General features: G+C 40.7%; 1 protein-coding gene across 24 annotated transcripts in view; it reads right to left on the bottom strand.

Annotated features, from left to right (window-relative positions):
• ADAM22 (ADAM metallopeptidase domain 22) overlaps window positions 1–19,097 on the bottom strand; it is a 266,992-nt gene that overhangs the window by 194,297 nt on the left and 53,598 nt on the right. For 23 of the 24 annotated variants that reach the window (XR_014066643.1, XR_014066641.1, XR_014066644.1 and 20 more), the window contains exon 1: window positions 14,293–14,384. Coding sequence is in view for 1 of the 24 variants with exons in the window: in XM_081533901.1 (XP_081390027.1) it covers window positions 18,778–18,854 (77 nt within the window). In the remaining 23 variants the exon portion in view is untranslated. Of the gene's footprint in view, window positions 1–14,292; window positions 14,385–18,777; window positions 18,855–19,097 lie in introns of those variants that run through there. The other variant, XM_081533901.1, reaches the window with a different exon arrangement.

Raw genomic sequence — 19,097 nt, 5'->3', positions numbered from 1 at the left:
AGTATCCAGTACATCTACCACATCAAATCTCCTTGGCTGAGAACATATGCCAACCATTTAAGCATGAGAAAATACACCTATATTCACAGGGTGTGACAACAGATTGATAGATATTTTTTGTATGTGTGAGAAAATATCTCAGAGATAAAGAGCAACAAACAAGTTCTATGCAGATAGTTCACCTGGGTAAGCATGTACCTTACACCTCACTCTAAGACACAGTGTTTATTATAAAACAAATACTGCTATTACAGAATAAGTATCCAAGTAAATCACAAAGATTTTGTTCACCCAATATTTTAACAACCATATAAACTTCTGAGTGTGTGCTGTGTGTGTGGTAAGTCGCTTCAGTTGTGTTCAACTCTGTGACCCCATGAACTGTAGCCCACCAGGTTCCTCTGATTATATTAAATAAACCTAGGGAATCAAATTTGCTATACCTGCTGACAAAGTTCCCTGTTAGTGGGCTATGCCACAATCACTGCTAGATAATTTAACAGAGTTCAATAATTTGGCACCTGGGAGAAAATCAGTAGTGATCTCTGATAATTTAATCTTCAATGTGTCTCCTGATCACCGTAAAAGTGCACAAGAATATCTATGCAAGTATGTATCAATGTTACAAGTTTCACTGTTGTACATTAAGAGTATTTAATGTATCTAGCAAATTACATTTTCAGCTTATCTAACAAATCTGTAATACAAAAATATACATTAATCATTTTAACTAAAAAATAGCATTTATATGGTATTTTCCTTGAAGGACTAACAATATCAGTCTTGGTCATACTGAATAATTCTGCAATTATTTTATTTACAAATTAAATATATTCTCACAAGTGTGCTGAAATCACCAGATTCCCCTAGTCAAAAAGCAGGTAATACCAAAACAACTCAAGGTCATATTTTTAAAAAACAGATGAAAGACAATGTAAATGCACTAAGGCTGTACTTTAAAAAGCTAACCAGGAGCAGAAAGCTTAAATAGACCAGTTTAATAAGAAGATGCACCAGGACTTAACTCCTCAGCTCAGCTCTGACTGCTCCTTATAAAACGGCTGACTTGAGCCTTGCCTAGCTCCTCACCCAAGAGTTTGGCCTTCTGAACCCCATAAAACAGCAGTTCCCAAACTTTTTAGCGCCAGGGACCAGTTTCATAGAAGACAATTTTTCCAGGGATGGATTTGGGGATGGATGATTTTGGGATGATTCAAGCACATTACATTTATTGTGCTGCTGCTGCTGCTGCTAAGTCGCTTCAGTCGTGTCCGACTCTGTGCGACCCCATAGACGGCAGCCCATCAGGCTCCGCCATCCCTGGGATTCTCCAGGCAAGAACGCTGGAGTGGGTTGCCATTTCCTTCTCCAGTGCAGGAAAGGGAAAAGTGAAAGTGAAGTTGCTCAGTCGTGTCTGACTCTTAGCGACCCCATGGACTGTGGCCTACCAGGCTCCTCCGTCCATGGGATTTTCCAGGCAAGAGTACTGGAGTGGGGTGCCATTGCCTTCTCCACATTTATTGTGCACTTTATTTCTATTATTATTACATATGATATATAATGAAATAATTATACAACTCACCATACTGCAGAATCAGTGGGACCCCTGAGCTTGTTTTTCTGCAACTAAGGAGCATGCAATCTAGATCCTTTGCTTGCCCAGTTCACAGTAGGGTTGGTGCTCCTATGAGAATCTAATGCCGCAGCTGATCTGACAGAAGACATAGCTCAGGCAGTAACGTGAGTGAAAGGGAGCAGCTGTAAATACAGATGAAGCTTCTCTCACTTGCCCACTGCTCACCTCCTGCTGTGTGGCCTTGTTTCTAACAGGCCACAGACTAATAGTGGTCCATGGCCCAGGGGTTGGGAACCCCTGCTATAAAAGGCTCCAGTCTCTAGGGTCCTTCTGAGAGTCCTTCCAGATGCCCCTTCCAAAACAGCTTCCAGGTCTTAGCTTTAGGATTGGTCTCTGCATTGGAACATTTTCTAGCTCTTTGCCAGACACACCCAATGGACTTTTCAGTGCTTTGTAACCCAGTTCCCCTTTGCTATGGGCTTTGTAGCTGTCCTACTAACAACCAAGGCCACCCTGGGATGAACCCAGGTGACTTTCTGCCTGTGACAGGAAGTTCTAAAGTCTAGTTTTAGGATTCTCACTTTAAAACTACCACTTTTCAACTCAGAATAAACAAAAGGATATGAAATATGAGCCGTAAGGTCTAACATAAAGTTCCTTAGGGTATTATACCAATGGTAGAAACCTACTCCTGCACAAGTGTCAAAAGCTCAATATATATTTCAAAGGTAGAGTTTTATTATGAACCAAAGAGGATGAGATAATAATCATGAGAATACGAACTTAATTCCAGATTTGCCATGGACATGGAATAGAAAACCTGAAAGCCGAGCAACTATTTATATTTGACAACCACCCCGCCTGTGAAATTGAGTTGATAGAAGAACAGCTACTATCACACCACCTAAAAACTCACAAGTCCACTTTGAAAAATGGTTTAGCTTTTCTCAAAACAATTGAACATAAGCCTACCATAGGACTCAAAAATTCCACTTCTACGTAAATTCCACCTAAGGAAATTGAGGAGAGGCAGCTGTGCGGCGCTGGAGTGACTTCGAGGAAATACCCCATGTCCAAGGGCAAAGGAGAAGTCCCAGCAAGATGGTAAGAGGGGTGAAATCACATTTAGAATCAAACCCCACACCCGCCAGAGGAGCTCAGAGAGCTCAAACAAACCTTGTGTGCACCAGGACCCAGAGACCCCAACGAGACTGAGACAGAACTGTGTTTGAGTATCTCATGTGGAGGTATGGGTCAGCAGTGGACTTTTCAGGGGCAGGTAATCTGGGTGCAGCAGACTTGGGTATGGCATAAGCCCTCTTGGAGGAGGTCGCAATTAACCCCACCACAGAGCCGCCAGAACTTACACAGGACTGAGAAATAGACTCTTAGAGGGCTCAAACAGAACCTTGTGAGCAACAGGACCCAGGAGAAAGGTATAGTGATGCCACAAAAGATGACCCAGACATTCCCGCGAGTGTCCAGGAGTCTCCAGCAGAGGTGTGGGTTGGTGGTGGCCTGCTGCAGGGTTGGGGGCACTGAGTGCAGCAGTGCATCCATGGGACCTTTTGAAGGAGGTCACCATTATCTTCATTACCTCTATCATAGTTTGGCCCCAGGTAAATAGCAGCGAGGGAACACAGCCCCACCCATCAACAGAAAATTGGGTTCAAGATTTACTGAGCATGGCCCCACCCATCAGAACAAGATCCAGTTTCCGCCTCAGTCAGTCTCTCCCATTAGGAAGCTTACATAAGTCTCTTATCCTTCTCCATCAGAGGGCAGATAGACTGAAAATCACAATTACAGAAAACTAACCAATCTGATCACATGGACCACAGCCTTGTCTAACTCGATGAAACTATGAGCCATGCCATGTAGGGCCACCCAAGATGGACAGGTCATGGTGGAGAGTTCTGAAAAAATGTCCACTAAAGAAGGGAAAGGCAAACCACTTCAGCATTCTTGCCTTGAGAACCCCATGAACAGTATGAAAAGGCAAAAAGATAGGACACTAAAAGATGAACTCCACAGGTCAGTAGGTGACCAATATGCTACTGGAGATCAGTGGACAAATAACTCCAGAAAGACTGAAGAGACACAGCCAAAGCAAAAACAACACCCAGTTGTGGATATGACTGGTGATGGAAGTAAAGTCCGATGCTGTAAAGAGCAATATTGCATAGGAACCTGGAATGTTAGGTCCACAGTGAAGTTGCTCAGTCATGTCCAACTCTTGCAATCCCATGGACTGTAGCCTACCAGGCTGCTTCATCCATGGAATTTTCCAGACAAGAGTACTGGAGTAGGTTGCCATTTCCTTCCCCAGGGGATCATCCTGACCCAGGGATCGAAACCAGGTCTCCCACATTGCAGGCAGACACTTTACCATCTGAGCCACCAGGGAAGCCCGATCAAGGCAAATTGGAAGTGGTCAAACAGGAGATGACAAGAGTGAACGTCAACATTTTAGGAATCAGCAAACTAAAACAGACTGGAATGGGTGAATTTAACTCAGATGACCATTATATCTACTACTGTGGGCAAGAATTCCTTAGAAAAACTGGAGTAGCCATCATAGTCAACAAAAGAGCCTGAAATGCAGTACTTGGCTGCAATTTCAAAAATGACAGAATGATCTCTGTTTGTTTCCAAGCCAAAACATTCAATATCACATCAATCCAAGTCTATGCCCCAACCAGTAATGCCAAAGAAGCTGAAGTTGACTGGTTCTATGAAGACCTACAAGACCTTCTAGAACTAACACCCAAAAAAGATGTCCTTTTCATTATACGGGACTGGAATACAAGAGTAAGAAGTTAAGAATACCTGGAGTTACAGGCAAATTTGGCCTGGAGTACAGAATGAAGCAGGAAAAAGGTTAACAGAGTTTTGCCAAGAGAATGCACTGGTCTTAGCAAACACCCTCTTCCAACAACGTAAGAGAAGACTCTACACATGGACATCACCAGAAGGTCAATAATGAAATCAGATTGATTATACTCTTTGCAGCCAAAGATGGAGAAGCTCTATACAGTCAGCAAAAACAAGCCTGGGAGCAGACTGTGGCTCAGACCATGAACTCCTTATCGCCCAATTCAGACTTAAATTGAAGAAAGTATGGAAAACCACTAGACCATTCAGGTATGATCTAAATCAAATCCCTTACAATTGTACAGTGGAAGTGACAAATAGATTCAAGGGATTAGATCTGACAGACACAGTGCCTGAAGAACTATAGACAGAGGTTCCTGACATTGTATAGGAGGCAGGGATCAAGAACATCCCCAAGAAAAAGAAATGCAAAAAGGTAAAATGGTTGTCTGAGGAGGCCTTACAAATAGCTGTGAAAAGAAGAGAAGTGAAAGACAAAGGAGAAAAGGAAAGATATATCCATTTGAATGCAGAGTTCCAAAGAAGAGCAACAAGAGATAACAAAGCTTTCCTCAGTGATCAATGCAAAGAAACAGAGGAAAACAACAGAATGGGAAAGACTAGAGATCTCTTCAAGAAAATTAGAGATACCAAGGGGACATTTCATGCAAAGATGGGCTCAATAAAGGACAGAAATGGTATGGACCTAACAGAAGCAGAAGATCTTAAGAAGAGGTGGCAAGAATACACAGAAGAACTATACAAAAAAGATCTTCATGACCCAGATAATCATGATGGTATGATCACTCACCTACAGTCAGTCATCCTGGAATGCGAAATCAAGTGGGCCTTAGGAAGCATCACTGCAAACAAAGCTAGTGGAGGTGATGGAATTCCAGTTGAGCTATTTCAAATTCTCAAAGATGATGCTGTGAAAGTAGTGCACTCAATATGCCAGCGAATCTGGAAAACTCAGCAGTGGCCATAGGACTGGAAAAGGTCAGTTTTCATTCCAATCCCAAAGAAAGGGAATGCTAAAGAATGGTCAAACTACCGCACAATTGCACTCATCTCACACACTAGTAAAGTAATGCTCAAAATTCTCCAAGCCAGGCTTCAACAGTATGTGAAATGTGAACTTCCAGATGTTCAAGCTGGATTTAGAAAAGGCAGAGGAAGCAGAAATCAAATGCCAACATCCACTGGATCATTGAAAAAACAAGAGAGTTCCAAAAAACATCTACTTCTGCTTTTTTGACTACACCAAAGCCTTTGACTGTGTGGATCACAACAAACTATGGAAAATTCTTTAAGAGATGGGAATACCAGACCACCTGACCTGCCTCTTGAGAAATCTGTATGCAGGTCAGGAAGCAACAGTTAGAATTGGGCATGGAACAGACTGGTTCCAAATAGGAAAAGGAATACATCAAGGCTGTATATTGTCACCCTGCTTATTTAACTTGTATGCAGAGTACATCATGAGAAACACTGGGCTGGATGAAGCACAAGCTGGAATCAAGATTGCCAGGAGAAATGTCAATAACCTCAGATATGCAGATGACACCACCCTTATGGCAGAAAGTGAAGAAGAACTAAAGAGCCTCTTGATGAAAGTGAAAGAGGAGAGTGAAAAAGTTGGCTTAAACTCAACGTTCAGAAAACTAAGATCATGGCATCCGGTCCCTTCACTTCATGGCAAATAGATGGGGAAACAGTGGAAACAGTGACAGACTTTATTTTTCTACACTCCAAAATCACTGCAGATGATGACTGCAGCCATGAAATTAAAAGACACTTCCTCCTTGGAAGAAAAGTTATGACCAACCTAGACAGCATATTAAAAAGCAGAGACATTACTTTGCCAACAAGATCCGTCTAGTCAAAGCTATGGTTTTTCCAGTAGTCATGTATGGATGTGAGAGTTGGACTATAAAGAAAGCTGAGCACCGAAGAATTGATGGTATTGAACTGTGGTGTTGGAGAAGACTCTTGAGAGTCCCTTGGACAGCAAGCAGATCCAACCAGTCCATCCTAAAGGAAATCAGTCCTGAATATTCATTGGAAGGACTGATGCTGAAGCTGAAACTCCAATATTTGGCCACCTGATGTTAAGAACTGACTCATTTGAAAAGACCCTGATGCTGGGAAAGATTGAAGGCAGGAGGAGAAGGGGACAACAGAGGATGAGATGGTTGGATGACATCAGTGACTCAATGGACATGAGATTGAATAAGTTCTGGGTGTTAGTAATGGACTGGGAGGCCTGGTGTGCTGCAGTCCATGGGGCAGCGAAGAGTCAGACATGACTGAGTGACTGAACTCAACTGAAGGGAATTGAAAACGTATACCCACAAAGACCTGCCTGTGAATGTTCACAGCAGCATTATTCATAATAGTCCCTAACTGGAAACAACAGTGGATAGATACAATGTGGTATATCTATACAATGAAGTAACACTCCACAATAAAAAGGAATGAAGTTCATCACAGATAAACTTCAAACATGCCAAATAAATGAAACCAGATCAAGACCACACGTTTATATGAAATGTTCAAAAAAGGCAAATTTACAAAGATAAAAAGTAAATTAGTCATTATCTAGAGCTGGAGATAGGAATGCGAATTAAGATTAAATGGAAATAGGGGGTATTTTGGGAGAGATGGAAAGTGTTTTACAACTGACATTGCGTTTGGTGATGGTTGCACCACTCAGTAAAGTTACTTTAAAAAATCATTAAAAGGTATAACTTGAAATGGCTGAATTTTATGACAAACAAAAATACCTCAGTAAAAAACTTTATGAAAAGTCTTTAATTTTATGCAATAAATATGTTTCTAAACTTAATGTTTAGTTTCTAAAAGTCTGTATATATCAAGTTATATTTGATAAGCACAAATAAAAGTAGCATTGAGAAAGAAATTATATAATAGGTACAGACGAAATTTTAGAAATTATTTTCTAAAAAGCACACTTAGGAGATTCCCTGCCTTCCAATGGTTTGCAGTCTATCCTTCCACTAAAAGGGGCCCAGATTCAATCCTTGCTGTGGGAACTAAGATTCCACAAGCTGTGTGGTGCAGCCAAGGCGGGAAAAATGCACTATTTTAAAATAAAAATTACATTTTGGGAAAAGGCAATTTCCCAAAGTTGGCTTAAAAATAAGTAGATGAATACATCAATCCATCAAAGAATAGTTTATCAATGTCTTATTTATTAAAAGTATTACAGACCAGTCAGGGTAAAGATAAGGACTTTAAAACATTAAAATATATATGTATGATTCCTATACTACAGAAGATAATGTTTCAGGGAATACTTTATAAGTGAAAATATCATTTTTATAGCTTTTATCTCTGATACAAAAAAAAAATACTAATGCCAGTTTCATGACAGTTGATGCAAAAATTCTAAACAATGTAACAGCAAAACTATTTTATTAGTTAGTAATGGAGTACCAAAAGAAACTGGATTTTATCATTTTAAGCTAGAAATTGCCTTAAAATCAGTTGCAGCATTCTAAAATGGAAACCAGAATTTGTAAGTGGGCAACCTTCCCTTTTCGGAGGGGCAAGTTCCCCTAAACTATACTCGGAGCTCTCGGAACTCTGGGGAAAGCTTGAACCAGTAAAGAAAACCAATTACACTCACCTCAAGGTGTTAATTGCAGAGTTAAGCCACTACACATCTGTTGCTTGTCAACCTGCCCCAGCCCTGAAAACTATCTGTCCTTGCCTAAGCACAATATCGGAGGAAATTAGGAGCCAGAGTTAAAGCAGGAAGGCTGTGCAATCCTGATCTCTTCTACACCTCATGCAGGAAGAACGACTGTGACAAAGATGTATTTGGTGTTCCAGACTGTATGTCACATGGGCTATTGTTTAAAGTTGAATAAGCCATCCTTTGAAAGGTATTGTCAAGTCATGGGAGTCAAGTCATGGGAGTCAAGTCAGAAAGTAACTCTGAAAGCAGGGGTTCAATTTCACCTTCTGACAGTGGATGTCCCTACTGCTTTTTACCTGGAAATAGAATGTAAGGTGCACCTTGGACAGGAAACAGACAGAACTTCCTCTTTGCTCGCCTGACTCTAACCAGAGGATATGTCTGTGTGCAGCTGGTGGTAGCACTGACCTTCACAAGAAGGACTGTGGATGGGTTTGGGCCTCTGGGTTCTTACAGGGACCACTCCTGGCAGATGTTAGCAGCCATCACTTGTGGAGGACAGCTGTGCCCAGCAGAGCAGCTGTCATGAGGTTCTATCTGAGGCAAGAATAGAGTGGCAAGATAAAAGAGTAGAGAACAAATCTCACAAACGGTTGAGGGAAAGAAACACTTGGAGATGGAGGCAATTTACAGCAGGAAAACCAGCAGGGATTTGTGCCATAGTAATTTAAATAAAAACAGGAAGTGTGGTTCCCTTTTATAGTCACCAGTAGAGAGGACAGAAACAATGAATTATCCAACATAACAATGTAGAGTTTATCCTCTACAGTCAAGAATAATTTCTCATAACAGGAAACATTAACATAATAAAACACAAAACGTCAGTTAAGAAAATCTGTATGTTCATTGCATTGAATAAAAAGGTATTCAAGAAAATCCAATACTCATTACTTTAAAAAAAAAGGAAAAAACTTAAACAAGATAGGGGATACTGGTTTAACATGATAAAGGCTTTGCTGTTCAGTCACTCAATCCTATCCAACTCTTTGCCATCCCATGGACTGCAGTATGCCGGGCTTCCCTGTCCTTCACCATCTCCCAAAGCTTGCTCAAACTCATGTCCATTGAGTCAGTGATGTCATCCAACCATCTCATCCTATGTCGTCCCCTTCAAATCCTGCCTTCAATCTTTCCCAGCATTGGGGTCTTTTCAAATGAGTCAGCTCTTCACATCAGGTGGCCAAAGTATTGGAACTTTGGCTTCAGCATCAGTCCTTCCAATGAATATTCAGGACTGGTCTCCTTTAGGACTGACTGGTTTGGTCTCCTTGAAGTCCAAGGGACTCTCAACAGTCTTCTCCAACACCAGAGTTCAAAAGCATCAATTCTTTGGCACTTGGCTTTCTTTATTGTCCAACTCTCACATCCATACATGACTACTGGAAAAACCATAGCCTGGACTAGAGAGACCTTTGTTGGTAAAATAATGTCTCTGCTTTTCAATATACTGTCTAGGTTTGTCATAGCTTTTCTTCCAAGGAGCAAGTGTCTTTTAATGTCATGGCTGCAGTCATCATTTGCAGTGATTTTGGAGTGCAAAAAAATAAAGTCTGCCACTGTTTCCATTGTTTCCCCCATCTGTTTGCCATGAAGTGATCAGACTGCATGCCATGATAAAGACTAGCTCTCAAAAATCAAGAATCAACATCCTGCTTAACAACAAATTCTAGAGATACTCCTATCATCAAAAGAACCAAGAGAAAAATGTTATTATCATCAAATAATAGAGTTCAGGAACTTCTAGAAAAAGCACTAGAGTGTGTAACAGTAATAACTATCATCTTCAAAAGAAAACTAAAGCTCTCATGATTTTCCAGTCATGTTACTATCAAACTAGAAAACTCAAAGAAACATGAACAGCCATTAGCAATATTAAGAATGATACCAGTTATTAATTATAAAATATGATGGAAAAATCTCCACAGTAGCAACAAAAAACATAATTCCCACGAATATGTTCTACTTGAAATGTGTAAGACCCACAAAAACCAGAGTACTAAATTTTACTGTGAGACAGAAAAAAAGACGCTTAAATTTAAAAAACAACAACAACAATCACAATGATATGGATGGAAACTCTTAGTACCATAAAAGGTGCATTTTTCTCAAATTAAATTATAGGTTTAGTGGCAGTCCAATTAAAACTCCAAAAAGCGAGTGACAAAATTACCCTAAATTTCCAACAAAGAACAGGCAAAAATATCTTAAGAAATTTTTCAAAATGAAACTAACAAGAGAGGTTTCCGTGCTAGATATTAAAACACTTTAAAAAGCTATGATAAATACTATAGTGGTACTGCTGCTAAGGCACTTCAGTCGTGTCCGACTTTGTGCGACCCCATAGACGGCAGCCCACCAAGCTCCCCCGTCCCTGGGATTCTCCAGGCAAGAACACTGGAGTGTGTTGCCATTCCCTTCTCCAATGCATGAAAGTGAAAAGTGAAAGTGAAGTCACTTAGTCGTGTCTGACTCTTAGCGACCCCATGGACTGCAGCCTACCAGGCTCTGCCGTCCATGGGATTTTCCAGGCGAGAGTACTGGAGTGAATTGCCATTGCCTTCTCCGATAGTGGTACTAGGCCCAATAACTAATGAACAGATCTTTAGAAAAGATTGCCTTCAGAAGACAGTAAAATATATAAAAACTAAATATGATGAATAAAGGATCATAAGTCAGTATGGAAATGAGTGAATAATGTAACTTATGGTGTAGAAAATATTAGTTATGTCTACTTAGACTATTATCCAAAGTCTTTCCTGTGGCCTAAGAGGATCCTTCTACTCTTCTACATGATTTGGGTCCTTCTACCATCAAACTTTTCCCTAGTGGCCCATATGGTAAAGAATCCACCTGCAACGCAGGAGATCTGGATTTGATCCCTGGGTTGGGAAGATCCCCTGGAGAAGGGAATGGCTACCTACTCCAGTATTCTTGTCTGGTGAATTCCATGGGCAGAGGAGCCTGGCAGGCTACAGTTCTTGGGGTCACAAAGAGTCAGACATGATTGAGCAACTAACACACACACCATCAACCTCATTTAATAACCTCTTGGCTCCTGTTCCAGTCTCCTAAGCCTTCTTCCTGTCTCTCAAACACACTACGCTTACTCCTGCCTCCAGGTCTTGACATGCACTGCTCTCTCTGTCCTTACAGTCAAATGTCGTCTTCTCAGAGATGGCCTGATAACAACTGCTGCTTAAATTAAAAAAAAAAACAAACCAACAACAACAATCACAGTGATATGGATGGAAAGACTGCTCAGACAGCATCCTCACCTCCATATCAGGCACCTGCTATTTAATGGTACTGTCACTCTCCAAAATTACTTTGTTTGTTAACATGTTCATTGCTTTTTCTGACTAGAATACAGGCTCCCTAAGAATAGGATACTTATTCCCTCATTTCTATTGAAGAAAGTTGAGGAAAGAAGAACTCTTAACATTTACTAAAAGTTTAAAAATGAACACACATGTATACATGTGAATTATGAACACATGTGTGTCTGCATTCGTATCTTACGTACATATGTGTGCATGCATCTTGTGTATACACATATGTGCACATATATTTATATACACTTACGTGTGTGTACAAAATGAAGGTAAGGACCATTATTGATAAGAACTATTCAACACAGATTTGTGTTCTACACAATAATTTGTATTAAATGCTTATATAAATAAATATTTACCATAATGAATTAGTTAAGATAGTTACAGATTTATTAGTAACAGTGAGAAATCTCTGTTATTTATCATCACATAACATCATCATTTAATTATAATCTTATCCTCCTCACTTATTTTTATCCACACTGTAAACATCTTATTTACCACACTGAAAATAGGACATGTTAAGTAAATGAGACTTCCAAACTTAACCTTCAGTTCCAACTGAATTCATGCCCTGTCTTTTACTTATCGTGATTCCCAGTTTTATTGCAAATTCAAGAGTCCCAGTGGAAAACAAGCATGTGATTCCTCTAAGTGAAAGAAGACTGGACATGCCCATCTGAATAGAATTTGGGTGTTCCTTGTCTGAGCTTTCTCCTGTTTCTCCTCCCACCACATCCTCATCCCCAAACCCTGGCTCTCCATCACCTCCTATCTGCATGGGCAACCCATCTACCGCCATCTACGGTTACGTCTGAGTCTTTGGTGTCCTCCTTACCCCCAGTGCCCTGGTGAAGTAGGAAAAAAAGCTCATGTAAGAGGGAGGTGGGAGAGGGGTTCAGGACGGGGGGACACATGTACACCCATGACTGATTCATGTCAACGTATGGCAAAACCACCACAGTATTGTAAAGCAATTAGCCTACAATTTAAATAAATAAATAAATTTTTTAAAAATTGTAAGTCAACTATACTTCAATAAAAAGAATTTTAATTTAAGAAAAGAATCACAGAGTGAGAGAAACTATTTTTTTGTTGTTATTGATGTAAGAAGATGAAGAGGAAACAATCTATTTTAAAAAGTCAAAATTTACAAGTTGAATCATCCTAAGATCTGATAGCTGGACAGCAGAATCCCTTCCAAATGCACACACACTACTATATTTAAAATAGATAACTGACAAAGACCTACTGTATAGCACAGAGAGCTCTACCCAATAATCTGCAATAATCTAAATGGAAAAAGAATTTGAAAAAGAATATAGATACATGTATATGTGTATAACTGAATCCCTTTCCAGTACACCCACCTGAAACTGAGACATTGTTGATCAACTATAATTCAACATAAAATAAATTTTTAAAAAATAATCCAAAAAAACAGATGGGTTCTCTCTTTACTGTTATGTGTTTCACATCCTAGAACAACCAACCACAGTTCACATGGAATATTTGCTTCTTACATGGTGTGGAGTGTGGGGTGTACATGAATGTGTATGTGTGGTTTACTTCTGTCAGGCCACCTATTGCAGGAAAAAATCAAGGAGTTCTAAAAAAATTTTCTTCAGTATTTTTGCATTCCTTTACATAGTTTAATCATCTACTTCTTGAAGAAGAAAGGAGAGAGTTACAGGAACAGACTTGGCCTGAATTGTTTCAATAATAGAGTTAAATGTCTTTATTTAGCCTTTTCTTTCTGAGGAATGGTTCAAAGTAAAGTATAACACCAGTTGCTGACCTCTGGAACAATCCAGTGTTGGCCTCAAGACTTGCTTGACCAGGCCAAATCAGGTCAGGACAGGCATATGTTTGGTTTTATTGACATATCTGTCCAAAAGAGTGAAATTCCACAACTGTATGACCCCTTAAAGGCATTGAGAACTGCTTCCCACCCTTCATAGTCTTGATAACACAGGAACTAGCTGTTCTTTTCGTTTTTAACCATCCCATAGTCTTTATCTGCTGCCTGTATGAGTTAGGACCCAAAGATTGAACTATTATATAATTTGGTTACAGATAAACTTGCTTCCTGAACATTCAGAAGGAGTATTATATAATGACACTTTTCCTTCCCTCCAATCTAAAAATATATATTTTGGGGATCCATTCTGCAACTGGAATTCAGCTACACAAGGACTTAATTTGCCTCCAGTTTAAAACAAGACAAAAAAAAAAAAAACTACCTGTTCCACAGCCCTGGAATTGCTTCATAAAGCAAACAGTTTAAGTTGAAGAGTTCCCCAGATGGTGGAGTAGGAAGACCCTGGGCTCACCTGCTCTCAAGGGCATCCCAAAATGACAGCTATTTACAGAGAAACCACTGATGTGAAAGACCAGAACCTACCAGAAAAAAACCCTCTACAATTGTAGATATAAAGGAGCAACCACAAGGAGGCAGGTAGGAGAGGTGACAGTTGCCATATAGTTGAGACCCACAGCAGTGGGTGGGCAAACCACAAATGGGAAAAGAGCTATAACTGCAGAGACTGTCCCCTAGGAGTGCGGAATCAGAGCCCCACACTGTGCTCCCCAGCCCAAGGGTCCAGCGCCAGGAAGATGAACCTACAGAATGTCTGGGTTTAACGGCCAGCAGGGATTACTTCTGGGGGAAGCCAGAGGGCTGAGGAAAATAGAGACTCCATTCTTAAAGGTCATACGCAAAATCTCACGTGCTCTGGGACCCAAGGCAGAAACAATAGTTTGAAAGGAGCCTGCATCAGACCTACCTGATGATTTTGCAGTGTTCCAGAGAGACAGGAGGCAACTGGCACTCACTCCCCCGAGGATCGAGACGCTGGTGGCAGCCATTTTGGGGAGCAAGTTCTGTTACGTGGACACTGCTTGGTGGGCACTATTCTGGAATCCTCCCTCTAGCTTATTAGCTCCAAGACCCAGCTCTGCCCACCAGCCTGTAGGCATTAGTACTAGAACATCTCAGGCCAAGCAACTAGCAGGAGGGGACACAGCCCCACCCACCAGGAGGCTAGCTGCCTCAAGACCCACTGCTGCTGCTGCTGCTGCTAAGTCGCTTCAGTCGTGTCCGACTCTGTGCGACCCCATAGACGGCAGCCCACCAGGCTCCGCTGTCCCTGGGATTCTCCAGGCAAGAATTCTGGAGTGGGTTGCCATTTCCTTCTCCAATGCAGGAAAGGGAAAAGTGAAAGTGAAGTCGCTCAGTCATGTCTGACTCTTAGCGACCCCATGGACTGTAAGCCTACCAGGCTCCTCCGTCCATGGGATTTTCCAGGCAAAAGTACTGGAGACCCACTGAGTCCATAGCAAGTCCTGGACACGGCTTTGTGCATCCACTAGGGGTCCCAGGACTTGACTCCACACACCAGGGTGCAAACATTAGTTCCGGAACACCAAGGGGCCTGGAGCCAGAGGCGCCGGGATTCTGCTCTGCCCACACCAGCCCCAGAATCTTCTTCCCTGCCACGCCCCCTCCTCTCCAACCCCTCAACATCCGCCCCTACCCCCCCACCCCGCATTTGGCTCCATTCACCAGTAGGGAAACACAGTTTCAGGACATCCTCGACCCCCCAGCAGCTCTATCAGGAATTGGCCTCAACCAACAGTGACCCAACACCAGTTCTGGGACCCTTGGATTCTGTAGACAGAGACCCCAGGACCAGACCCTGCCCACCAACAGGGCAATTCAAGATTTGAGATATCTCAGGCCCCTCAGACAGTGGTCCTAGGGTCTAGCCCCACCCACCAGTCTTGGGACTCCCAGGACCCTGCAGTCAGAGACTTCGGGACCCAGTTCCACTCACCAGTGAGCCAGCATTACCCCTTGGGAACCTTTGAGGTTCCACAGCCAACCTTGTCATTACCTGGCCCCACCAGCCAGTAGCCAGAAGCCTCCACACAAGGGGCAACCAACGGAGCAGGGGGGCCAGTCATGTCAAGCAGCATGCCCACAGTAGTCAGCACACTACATCAGAAGCACCCACACAGCCCACGTAGGGAGAACCCCTATAGCACATAGCTGTGATGACCAGAGCTACTAGAACACTACAAGAGGCCAATTCTCCAACACTGGGAAAAGTAACCAATTCACCATATACGCAGGATGAAATTTTGCATTTTCAACAACATGGATGGACCTAGAGTGTATTTATGCTTAAAGAAATCAGTCAGTCAAAGACAAATACTTCATGTTATCACTTATATGTGGAACCTAAAAAATTTAAAAACATGAATCAATATGACAAAACAGAAACAGATTTACAGATATTTAGAATAAACCAGTGGTTTCCAGTGGGGCTAGGGAAGAAGGGGGTGGGTAACACAGGGATAGAGGATTAAGAGATACAAATCACTATGTACAAAATAAATTATCTACAAGGATATATTGTACAGCACAGGGAATATAGGTATTATTTTATAATAATGTCAAATGGAGTATAATCGATGAAAATTTTGAAACACTATGTTGCATATCTGGAACTACTATAATATTGTAAACCAGCTCTATCTCAATTTTAAAAACTTAAGAAGAAAAAGTAAATTAAAAAGTATGTCAAATAAATATTATGACACCTATGAAGTGAGAAAAAAGAAGGAAGGAAGGAAGGAAAGAAGGATAAAGAAAGCAATGGAGGAAGGGAGGGAGGGAAGGAGAGAGAGAAAGAAAGAAGGAAACGCTTAAAGAGCAAAATAATCAATTTTTCATCTTTCTGCTCCCTAACCAGCATAACCACAAGACAATATATAAAGTGAAACCATGAAATAAAAACATTCTCCATAAAAATAAGGAAAAAACCCTTTGTATCAAATTATTCTAGATCATACAACATAAAGAAAGTAGATACTTGACATCTATGTTTAATATAGATCACAGGCACAAAACAAAACACAACAGTTTGCATACTTCTCAGTCCAGACAATCTCTATTTATGCCATTTATGCCATTATTTTATCCTTTGTACTGCAATAAGGATGGAGTTTCTTGCCCCTATCTCAAAAGAAATTTTGCTGCACCCTTACTATTCTAAGTTTCATGCTCTGATAAGTATGGCCATATGTGTCTCTCCTTCAGGAACAGAAAGCTTTAGGGCTCAGATGTCTCCAGAGGAAGTAAGGTGACTTGGGCAAGATGAATAAATATCCCTTCTTCATTGGGGTACTGAAAGTCAAGGCATTACCACTGTCAGAAACCAGAAAACAAGGCAGGAGCTATTCCCAGGAACAATGATTTAAAGGAAGGATGGGAAAGTGTCATTAAAATAAGAGTCTTTCCAAACCATACCCAGACTTTCCAAATCATACCCAGATATATATTTCCACTTTTAGAAGCCAGTCCCAAACACTTGCCCTCTTTCTCTTTTTTATGTTTTTTTTTTTTTTTAATTTTTAGTCACACTGCACAGCATGTGGGATCTTAGTTCCCAACCAGGGAATTTCCCCTTGAAGTGGAAGCTCAGAGTCTCAACCACAGTACCACCAGGAATCCCTGACATCTTTCTTTTTTGCTGCTTCATTCTTCCCCAACTGACATCCTCCACTCTCATCAATCATCTCCTCTATCTCCTGGCCTACTCCAGCCTTTGGTTTCTATGTCAATATGACTTCCCATTCTATAATTTAGTGCCTATCCTGTGCTAAGGATACATCAGTGAAGGAAAATAAATCTCACTCCTCAAGGAGCTTAAATTCTAGTGGGAGGAAAAAGACCAACAACAAAAATTAGTTAAAAATTAAAATATAGAGAACTAGTAGACCATACAACAATGCTGCTCATCAAATTTTTGACCTGCAAAAATGTCTGTTTCATGAGTCAAAGTTTATATTAAATGGTGAGTAATATTATTTTTAAAATTAAGCAGGAAAGAATAGGCATAAGGTAGATAGGAAGGTCGGAGAAGGCAATGGCACCCCACTCCAGTACTCTTGCCTGGAAAATCCCATGGATGGAGGAGCCTGGTAGGCTACAGTCCATGGGGTCGCTAAGAGTCAGACACGACTGAGCGACTTCACTTTCACTTTTCCCTTTCATGCACTGGAGAAGAAAATGGCAACCCACTCCAGTATTCTTGCCTGGAGAATCCTAGGGACGGCGGAGCCTGGTGAGCTGTCGTCCATGGGGTCGCACAGAGTCGGACTCGACTGAAGCGACTTAGCAGCAGCAGCAGCAGATAGGGAGGTAAGCACACAGACGGTAACTTAAAACAGGGCAATCAGTCTCCAATGGTAAAATTATATGAGATGGTTTTTCTGCTCTTTCATTATTTTTCCAAGGAGCATGTATTCCTTCATAATGAGTTTTTAAAAAAAAACTTTACGACACCAAAATTGCTGAAAAACTGAAATGAGTCATTGTTATTTTAGCCACTAAGTCGTGTCCAACTCTTTTGTGACTCCATGCACTGTAGCTTGCCAGGGTTCTCTGTCCATGGGATTTTCCAGGAAAGAATACTGGAATGGGTTGCCATTTCCTTTTGTAGTCAATCTTCCTAATCCAGGGATCAAAGCTGCATCTCCTGCATTGGCAGGCAGATTCTTTACCACTGAGCCACCAGGGAAGCCCAAAATGCATCATACAACCATAAATTTTATGGTATTTACATCAAGCAGGAATATAAGACAGATCATATTAACACAATCTTATTCACGCCCTATGAAATTGGAAATTCACACCCTATGAAATTGAAATTCATGCCCTAAAAAACATAGTGTAGTATAAAATATCTAACATATATGTTCTAAGCCATGAATTTTAAAAATAAGAAATAAACTATTTTAATTAGTATTGTAGAAATACAATTTTGTTACACTTTTTAATATACATGATCAAAGAACAAAACAATGCAAAATATTAAAGTATTTCCTTCAATTTTACATTCTTGAAACTGTTACACTTGTTCAATTTCAAGTGGATATCCATTTTCTGTTATTTACCAGACTTTATAACTTACAGTCCATAGGTACCATAGTTTTAAATGTAGCATTTAACTGTTATTGGAGAATGAACTGGCAATCCACTCCAGTAGTCTTGCCTGAGACATCTCATGGACAGAGGAGCCTGGTGGGCTATGTATGGTCCATGGGGTCGCAAAGAGTTGGACTTGACTTAGTGACTAAATAACTACAAACTGTTACAGGCAGGTGAAGTAAAATGTAGGAAGCAAACAAAACTTTACAGAAGGATAAGAAAGTAGATTCAATGTGCATCTGAAAACAGTGAGCGCAGCTCAGGAAAGACTTACTGGTTTAGCAGGACATCAAGAATAAAAGATGTTCCAAAGGCGTCCAGCTGGAAGCTTGCCTGGTCAACGTGAGTTAACTGCAATATCAAAAATATAAGAGGAATTTATTATGCAGCCATGGAGATCTGATGATAAGTATATCTCATGATAGTCTGAAAGTTTTATAATATAAATTAGAAAACCAATTCAACATGGAAGTGAAATAAAAACAAAGTAAAACTTTACCTTCTTTGAAGCCATTCACTAATCTAAAGTACCACTTAACCAAAGAAGGCAAGTACTCTCCCTTTCTGCTTTATCTCAAGTGACTAAATATTTCA

This window comes from Giraffa tippelskirchi, chromosome 10 (genome assembly GCF_054371585.1).
Source record: "Giraffa tippelskirchi isolate mGirTip1 chromosome 10, T2T-mGirTip1v1.2.pri, whole genome shotgun sequence".
NCBI lineage: Eukaryota > Metazoa > Chordata > Mammalia > Artiodactyla > Giraffidae > Giraffa > Giraffa tippelskirchi.
This window is presented reverse-complemented; position numbering and strand designations above follow the sequence as displayed.